The following is a 9,214-nucleotide window of genomic DNA, read 5'->3' as shown; positions in this document are numbered from 1 at the left end:
CCACCCGCTAAAGGCCTCGGCACAGCAGGCCTCAGCACAGTGGGTCTCGGCCTCAGCGCGATAGGTCTCGACACAGCCTACTACAGCAGCCACCAGGCCTCGGCATTTCACCAAGTCAACAAAAGTACAAGAGCGCAGCATGTCGTCAGCCTTGAAGACCATACCGACTAGACATCGACTGGAACTCCCACGACGCCATACTGCTTCAGGGAGCGGAATACGTCAGCAAATAGTAGCCTTCTCATGTACCTCTCGCTTCCTCCTTGTAACTATAAAAGGAAGTAGCCAGGGCCATTTCTGGGGGGGCAGAAGGAAAAAACACACCGATAGAATCGCACACTTCCACGCTGCTTGGGAGCAACGTCCCAAGCAGTTCGCACCACCCTCGCCGAGACCTGGGGCTAGCTCCCTCTCTCACTCAGCTTGTAACCCCCTACCACGAGCACTCCGGTGCAAGGAATACAAGATCAATCTCTCTGACTGGACGTAGGGCCTCGACTGCCCGAACCAGTATAAACCTTGTGTCTCTTTGCATCACCATCCGGGATTAGGGACACGCAGTACAAATTCACTCGTTGGTTGAGGGACCCCCGGTTCCAAAACACCGACAGGCATCCTTAGAAATAGTGAAGGTGAACGGTTCATGGAACGATATGCTCCTACTGCAAAAGATCTTGCATCTCGTGATGTTGTTTCAAGATCAATGACAATGGAAATTAGGGAAGGACGTGGTGTAGGTATGTGCTACAGAACTAGATTTGTGTTAGGTGCCTATTTTTTTTCTTCCTCTGCTTGGACTTGGAACTTATCTTTTGATCTGATTACTACAGGGCCATTGAAGGATCACATTTATTTGCATCTGAACCATCTGCCGCCTGAGGTTCTCAAGGAAAGGCTTCCTGGTATTTCTGAAACTGCTGCTATTTTTGCTGGTGTTGATGTCACCAAGGAGCCCATTCCAGTTTTGCCTACTGTGCACTACAATATGGGTGGTATCCCAACAAATTACCATGGGGAGGTTTGTATTGAGCATGTAATGGACATGATTAGTATGGGTCAAAACCTGCTGGTATTATAATAGAAAATATTCTGCTATTCTGCATAATAGGTAGTGGATATCAAGGGTGATAATCCAGATGCTGTTGTTCCTGGTCTAATGGCTGCTGGTGAAGCATCCTGTGCATCTGTCCATGGTGCAAATAGGCTAGGGGCAAATTCGCTTCTTGACATAGTTGTTTTTGGCAGAGCTTGTGCAAACAGGGTAGCAGATATTTCTAAACCAGGCAGGTTCCTTATCTTTACTTGGTGGTTTGTTTCCTTTTGCTCTTCCTATGCTCCTAATATCCATGTTGCACTCTGACTCTGTTATAGGTGAGAAGCAGAAACCTCTGGAAAAAGATGCTGGAGAAAAGACCATAGCCTGGTTGGACAAGCTGAGGAATGCGAATGGGTCATTGCCAACTTCCAAGATCCGTCTCAACATGCAACGTGTTATGCAAAATAATGCTGCTGTGTTCCGTACACAAGAAACACTTGAAGAAGGTATTGCTCATGCTCTTTGTGTAGTTCCTTTTACTACTATTACGAGCACTTGAAGGAAGCATGATGAAAAAATAGTATAGATAAATAAACACTGCTAGGAGTGCTTTTTGGGAAATTTATTCACCATGTGTTCTCACTGACCTTCTGTCTATTAGGTTGTGAACTGATTAGCAAAACATGGGAAAGTTTCCATGATGTGAAGCTCAGTGATCGGAGTCTCATTTGGTATGTTCTTCCTCATGACGAAGCGTCAAATTCATTTGATTTTCACTGTTGCATTTATGATCCATTTTTCTTCCTTTGTAATTTTGTTATTTGTTTTAACAGGAACTCTGACCTGATAGAGACCCTGGAGCTGGAAAATCTTTTGATAAACGCATGCATAACTATGTATTCGGCAGAGGCTCGGAAGGAAAGCAGAGGAGCTCATGCTCGTGAAGATTTCACGGTTTGAAGCTATTCTTTTAACTATATTTTGATGTCATGCTTCTATGTTATATTGACAGTAATTTTTCTACTTGCTTGCAGACAAGAGATGACGAGAAGTGGATGAAGCACTCACTGGGGTAATTATCTACTGTTCACTAAGCTACCAGAAATAATAATATCAATAAATTTTCTGCTGTTAGTTTGTTGCACTGTTTGACATGCCTTGTCAGTATCATAGAAGCCAATCTGTAGACACTAGACAAACCATAGATTGTGTAATTTGTGTTTGAGCCATGGTTTTTGAGGCGCTGTGGCGATGCGTGGCGCCCTACCCCCTTCACAACGCCTAGGCGTTTATGGCGGACGCCGGCGACGCCATATGATCATCTTAATATATAATGCTACTAAAATTCAGAAGCAAATCATACCTTAATATTGCCAAGTCTTAGCATGTAATACCATAACAAATAATGCTACCAGAGTGCTAGTGCACAACGTAAAGTAGCAAAATAGCAAATCTGAAATCTCTCATCACTCAATAAGTCAATAGCAACAAATTAGTCTCTAATAACATAATATAACTTAATGACTAGTGCTGCTAGGGCAAAACAAATATAAGTAGCATAACTGTAGATCTGAAATCTCTAGTCAGTATCATCTAGGGATGATTATTCAAGCAGTTTTCCATCTCCACTCTAATTGCAGTCGTAGTTTTCATGCACTTCCTTGTATCTCCAAAGCCACCCGCCAGATGTTTCTTCAGCCTTTTTTACCCCTCCGGTAAGTGAGGCACCACATCTTTGTCTTGAAGGTTTGGCCAGTACCCATACTTCCATCCTGGATCCGTAGAGTTTCCCTTCCGAGCTAAATCAGTCCTGGGATCATAATTGCTGATGATGGAAGATGGACTTGCCATTGTGCTATCAGCTGTAAAAACAAAGAACTCGAGCACTTCTGGTCACCTCTATATAACAAAGCACGAGAGACAGGGAAAGAAACAGAGGAAGAGGGAAAGAAGCAGAGGAAGAGGAGGGAAGCAGGGCTGCAGAGGAGACCAGAGAGTAGGCAGGGAGCATACGAGGCGGACGGCGGACGGGCAGATGGTCGACGGAGGTGGGCAAGCAGGTGCGGACGGACCCCTGGTGGACTCGAGCAGCCAGGCGGAGATGCAGGGGCGGACTCGCGGGAGGTGCGCGTGGCCGGTGGACTCAGCAAGGAGCGGTAAGCCTCCGCCTCTGCCTCCGCCGCCAAGAAGCAGGGCCGCCGCCACCGCCGCCTCTTTTCCTCTCCTCTCTCCGTGAAGCTGCAGCGGCCCACATCCGTGGTAAAAGCCCCTGAGCGGGAGATTTGCCGCGCAAAAGCATATATGCGGTCGATTCCTGCCCTTTTCCTTCTAGCGCGGACGCGACGCGGTCGATTTCCCGCCCAGCTTTCATCGCGCTCGGTCGATTCCTGCCAGTTTTCATCGCGTCCGCTCGATTCCCCGCCCGATTCCGCCTTCCTCTCGACTTGCTGCTCCGGCGTCCACCACAGGCCTCTAGGCGTTCGCCCAACGCCTTTCCATGCCTAATCGACGCCTAATCTCATATGGCGGACGCCATACGCACGCATGCCGTGGCGACCCCGACGCCCAGCACCCTGGGCACGCCATGTCGCCTAGGCGACGTCTAGGCGAAGCCTCAAAAACAATGGTTTGAGCAAATTGAAAATGTAGGAGTCCCTGTGAGCGACTAGTAACTAACGGCATGCATGAAAAACTTGGCACGTAAATAAATTCAATAATTTGTATCTTTGGTGGCAGAAATGCATGATCTGAAATATACTGCCCTTTCAGTAGCGTTATCCTGATTCACTGATGTTACCTGTACACAGATACTGGGAAAACGAGAAGGTTCGATTGGCATACAGGCCGGTGCACATGAACACATTGGACGATGAAGTAGAGTCATTCCCGCCAAAAGCACGTGTCTATTGATCGATTCAAGCCTCACACCTCAGGAATTCCCTGTAAGGTGTTAATAAAGCAGATGTGCATTCCTGGCTGAGAACATGACCTGAATTTGTGTCCCTCATTTTCTGTGTTTCTGTATTCTGTCTAGTTCGCTAGAAATAAAGAGTAAGATAGAATACATGCTAATGCCTGACTGACATTTGTGTACATGAATCTTTGCATGGGTTGATACTTGATGCTCTGCCTGGTTTTTTGAACTCATGATTTATGAACGTTTGGTGATTAATGTATAAATTTGTTAGAGCAGAAAACCAGCTCTCTAGTTTAGACAGTATATGTATTCCTTGTGGAGAGCTGCTGCTACGTACTTGTACAACAGCTACAGCTAGAGACTAGAGTGTATTTTATTGGAGCAGTGCTTGGTTGAGAGTAGTCAATCTAAGATCGTTTTTTTTAGCAGAATCTTAGATCGTTTTTGTTAAATTAAATGTGCAAGGCGGGGAAAGTTCACTTTTCGGTTATCTTGGAATGGACCTGGGAATCATTCCAGCTTGATCAAGCCTATACAAATTTTTCTAGGAGATGGTTTCTGCACAACCGAAGCCTTAGCCTTAGCCTGTAAACAAGTATTGCGAGAATATGAATCGTCTGAACATTGGAAGTGGTACCTGGTTTGTACGTAAGGCCAGCGACTCACTGCTGTTGAAGTATTGAGTCGCTGTTAAAGTTTTTCTTTTGTAGGTGATGGCCAAACCATTTCTTATTAGTAGTTCCAAAAAAAGGTACTGTTTCAAAAAAAAAGGTACAGTGTGGGTAACTAATGCTCACAGTATCCATTATTCATACAACAAACATAAGTAAGAAAGGCCAACACACGAACACTGCCTTTTTTTTTTTTGAAACAGAAACGGTCCAGCCCAATTGCATTCAGCATCACTAGCATTGCACGCCACTTTAAAATTCAGTAACTAACTTATATTTATCCGCATATTTACACAGTTTTCATCAAAGGACACATATCGGTACTGGTAATCACTAAGAAGTAATATCAACAAGCAATTACTTTAATTGACAGTAATAATCCCATGCATGGAGGGAAGTTGGGCAATCCTCGCCATTGTAGTGTTTATTTCATCATTCACTTTAGCACTGTGCAAATCTTTAGCCATCTTCCCAAAGATTTTCAGTCCAGTTGTCCCGCCATCATTACCTTCTTCAAACATCTTCTGCAAATGGTTTTGCTTCAACTTTAATGCCCCCAACTCCGCCTTCACTGTTAACAGTAATTCAAGTTCATCGGCATCGTCGTCCATGTCTACAGAATCATCCAAACTTTGATACTTAGGTTCATAGCAATAGATTTCAAGATTTGGATTTCTCTCGATCCCCGGTCGCTTGATGTCATACACAACTTTCCAAATGGTAACGTGCCATCTGTTCCCCCAGAGGCCACCCATTCGGGCCCCTGGAAAAATAACATGAAGTGTAAACTATAGCACATAATAAACTTGTTAGCTGAAAGAAATTACTAATTCAGCTGAAAATTTCCTTATGATTTCTAATTCATCACAACTGTACATGGAAATTATATGCATAGAGCATAACCAAATATAAACACGGCTCAATACTGCGTGTGTGCAGCAACAGCCAGCAGCTGCTGCCGATCAGTGCCACGGTTTTCTGCTATGAAAAAAGCAGCAGCTGAAGCCACTTGTAGCTATTCGTACAGTGTTTTTGTGAGAAATAAAGCATGCAGCCGCTGCAGCAGCACAACAGCTTCTTTTTAGTGCAGCCGAGTTAGAGAGAAAACCGTGTGTATTAGCTAATTATTTGGCTCATTTACTGTTGATGGCAAGCTTACTCGCTGGCCCTCTGAAATGTGGTAGGTATTATACTATTATACCACTTAGCACATGAATTAGAGAGAAAGATGCCTGGGACAAGGAAGACAAGTATGGTAAGAAGAGAACTGATAAATTTGACGGACATGGGAAGAACGATAAGGAACAGGAATCTAGCAATGGGGTGATCAAGAAGGAAAGACTGTTCAGCAAGAGAAGCATCAGGACGACATTCATCCAATTGCAGCTTTTCACCCTAAAATAGGAATGGTCAGTGGCGGAACTGTGTGGTGGATCTCCACGCCATTATTTAAGCGCCTAAACAATCTGTATTAGGCCAACATACCAATATTTTATAGAAGCAACGAATAAAATGCATAATTTAGAAGGTATCTCAAATATATGCTTCATTATTCAAGAAATTAGATAAAAAATAAGATGTTGTACAAAATAAGGCTAGCAAGGAATTTACCATGCCCAAAGCTTGTACAAATGTGTTTTCTCTTTTTGGGTACATAAATTGTACATCACTCCATTGGAAGGCCTGAACCTTGAAATAGGTTAGCTGCAAACACAAACAAGTTGAAATTAGGAGGGGAATGTGTTTTTTTAATGTTAAGTGGAGTATCTAAAAACAGATGCATTTCTAAATTTAATACCTGTCGTCTTTCACTTGTTTCAGGAACCCCATGCAAACACATGGATCCTCTAGACGTTCCCGTTAAAAACCATGTCATCTCTGTTGTAACAATTTACATCTTTCACAAAAAAAAAACAAGCAAAAACAAAAGAAAGATATTGATATACCTGAAGAAAAATACTGAACTCAGATTTGTGCAGTGCTCATTTAAGCTAACACTTCGACGCCTTGGTTTATGGTCATCCTGCTCAGTTCTTTCTCTAGAAGTCAATTTCAAGATATTGTTAGCTAGCGAATAGGTGTAGACCCTCACCCTCAACCTCACACACATGCACATTTGATAAGATAACAGCAGATTATCTAATACATACTAGGGTTGGTCAGCTGCTAAAATGTCTTGTGCACAATCCCATATCCTCAGGATTCTCCTATTATAAGAACCATTTCAGTTGCATAACATTATTTCTTGGCATATTAGTGATACAATAAAACCTTACCCAATGCCTTCAAGTAGATTTTCGCTGTTATTAGAGCTCATCTTCCTTATGTCTGGACCAATTTTGCTACAAGACCATATCAGCCGTCGTACATGGCACCAAGTTAGCCACTGAGGGAGGTAAATCAGACTTTCACACTAGTTCACGGAGGTCAATTAAACTTTATAAATAGTTTGTAGAAATAATTTTTCATAGAATAAATATGCATTTAACAATACTAAAATCTAATTTAATATTAGAAAAGCATAGATAATTTGTTTTAATCAGAAAAATATGAAACACATTTCATTTTTTTTTCTAAAATCATGCTCCTAAAATTTGTATAAATAAGTTTTTAAAAAATTATCCAAATATTTTCTACAACAAATATGTATTTAAAAATATTAAAATTTGATTTAATGTTAGAAAAATCATAGAAAAATTATTTCAACTTAGAAAAAATATAAAACCAATTATATATTTTTTTCTAAAACCATGCTCTATATTTTTCTGAACTAGGTATCATAATCTAGGTCATGATTTTAGGAAACGCATAAAGTCCAACATCTAGAGACCGTCCAAATTGCTCCCTGTTGAATCATGTGTTACCGGTGCATGTGCAAAACCTACAACGGCGACGACGAAAAAGGAAGTGGTCGCGCCCATTTGGATATTGTCAGCCAAGTCACAGAAGTAGGTTTGGGAGGCTAAGAAGTCGCATGCTAATTGTTGTTGATGATTAGCAAGGCATTTCCATCGAGGATTTTTTTGTAGTTTGCATGGCGATCCACACTGCTGTACACAATAATTTATCTTGGTTCGTATCCTCCGTGTCGCATTTGACCTAGTTTCAAATTTTAGAAGACAATAAGATTCAAATAATTCTAAGAATGGAAAAGAAGGTAGAGCATGATTTCATGAAAAAAATAAGAAACTGGTTTCGTATTTTTCTGAGTTAAAACAAATTTTATAATAACAAATTAGATTTTAATATTTTAAATACATATTTATTATAAAAAGTATTTGAATAATTTTTTAAAAAATATTTCTATTATTATAGAGTAAAATGCACGCCAGGACCTTAAACTTTTGGGGCATTCCCAACTGGCATGGAAAAAAAGAAACTGGTTTCGTATTTTTCCAAGTTAAAACAAATTTTATAATAACAAATCAGATTTTAATATTTTTAAATACATATTTATTATAAAAAAGTATTTGAATAAAATTTTAAAAAAATATTTCTATTATTATAGAGTAAAATGCACGCTAGGACCTTAAATTTTCAGGGCATTCCCAACCGGGTCCTTAACTAAAAAAAAAAAGCGACCATCTGTGTCCCTAATTTATTGACGCCGCTCACCAATGGTCCAAAACCCGCCATGCCAGCGCCAGCATCAGACGTGGCCATGCCACAGTGGCACCTGGATGCTGTGGCCACGTTGGGGGCCTATAGCGCGTTGCCGGGCACGGGACAGCGACGAGCGCCGGGTGGACACCGCGCGCGGCGGAGCTGTACGCCGGCATGTCGCCGCCCTGCTTGAGCGATAGCGCGTGTAGCTGGGACAACGCATGGCCGGGTTGACGGAGCCGAACAGAGCGATAGCGCGTGTAGCTGGGACAGCATGACCGGGTTGACGGAGCCGAACAGGTCCGTGTAGTCCGGTACAGTCCTGGCGCGCGCCGCGGCGGGCAGCGGCGAGCCGATCCCGCCGTCCGACCCCAGCTGGCCCTCGGTGACGACACCTTGTCGAAGAGCTTCTGCTGGTACTGGTCGAGCGCGAGCAGCTCGAGGTCGAGGTGGGCTGCATCTCGACGGTCCCTGTCGGCGGCGGGAGGACCGTCGAGATGCAGGGAACGTGGTGCTAGCATTGGGGCGCGGGAGGAGGTTCCCGGCGTGGTGCCCCGAGAAGGCGAGCCGGGTGGTCCCGGGTGACGCCCTCGGGGAGGAACGCCCTCCACGACCAGTCGGAGCACCGCATGTTCACCACGGACGCCACGCCCTCCAGTCTCAGCTCGGCCGCCGTGCGCTGTTCAGTCCTCCCCGCCGAAGTAGGGCTGCAGCAGGACGATGCCGACGGAGGCAGTGGCTGCGCCCGCGCCCGCCTGGCGGCGCGCCACGTGGTGCGTGATGTTGCCGCCGGTGCTGTCCCGGCCAGAAAGCAGCGGGAGAGGTCGACCGGGACGGCCGGCCGTCGGGGAGGCCGCCGTTCGCGAGGAACCGGAGCACGTCCGTCCCGTCGTCGTAGGCCGCGGGGGTACCGGTGCTCGATCGGGGGCGAGGCGGTAGTTGACGGACACGACCACGGCGCCCAGCTCGCGGCAGAACCGGCGGCAC

At 44.3% G+C, this 9,214-nt stretch overlaps 1 protein-coding gene and 1 long non-coding RNA gene across 2 annotated transcripts; one reads left to right on the top strand and one right to left on the bottom strand.

The window, feature by feature from the left end:
- Window positions 1-610: 610 nt before the first annotated feature.
- On the top strand, window positions 611-4,179 carry LOC136549356 (succinate dehydrogenase [ubiquinone] flavoprotein subunit, mitochondrial-like). Its single transcript, XM_066540604.1, has 8 exons — window positions 611-737; window positions 831-1,018; window positions 1,109-1,283; window positions 1,372-1,542; window positions 1,698-1,767; window positions 1,870-1,990; window positions 2,071-2,108; window positions 3,844-4,179. Exons 1-8 carry the CDS (start codon window positions 644-646, stop codon window positions 3,944-3,946), a joined length of 960 nt encoding a protein of 319 aa, XP_066396701.1. The 5' UTR covers window positions 611-643; the 3' UTR covers window positions 3,947-4,179.
- Window positions 4,180-4,844: 665 nt separating this feature from the next.
- LOC136550859 (uncharacterized) lies at window positions 4,845-8,736 on the bottom strand. The gene is made up of 7 exons (XR_010782379.1): window positions 8,240-8,736; window positions 6,901-6,966; window positions 6,775-6,831; window positions 6,571-6,663; window positions 6,423-6,502; window positions 6,236-6,328; window positions 4,845-5,387 (listed from the first exon to the last, which is right to left on the bottom strand). It is a non-coding gene; the product is annotated as an uncharacterized lncRNA (long non-coding RNA).
- Window positions 8,737-9,214: the final 478 nt, after the last annotated feature.

Source organism: Miscanthus floridulus, chromosome 4, assembly GCF_019320115.1.
Source record: "Miscanthus floridulus cultivar M001 chromosome 4, ASM1932011v1, whole genome shotgun sequence".
Lineage (NCBI taxonomy): Eukaryota > Viridiplantae > Streptophyta > Magnoliopsida > Poales > Poaceae > Miscanthus > Miscanthus floridulus.
Note: the sequence above shows the minus strand (reverse complement) of the source record. Positions and strands in the feature narration are given on the sequence as shown.

Bases quoted from the DNA above. Each gene is read 5' to 3' on its own strand.
- LOC136549356 (XM_066540604.1), top strand. From the start codon at position 644: ATGGAACGATATGCTCCTACTGCAAAAGATCTTGCATCTCGTGATGTT. The intron at 1,543-1,697 runs GTATTGCTCATG...TCTGTCTATTAG, and splicing joins ACAAGAAACACTTGAAGAAG to GTTGTGAACTGATTAGCAAA. The intron at 2,109-3,843 runs GTAATTATCTAC...ACCTGTACACAG, and splicing joins TGGATGAAGCACTCACTGGG to ATACTGGGAAAACGAGAAGG.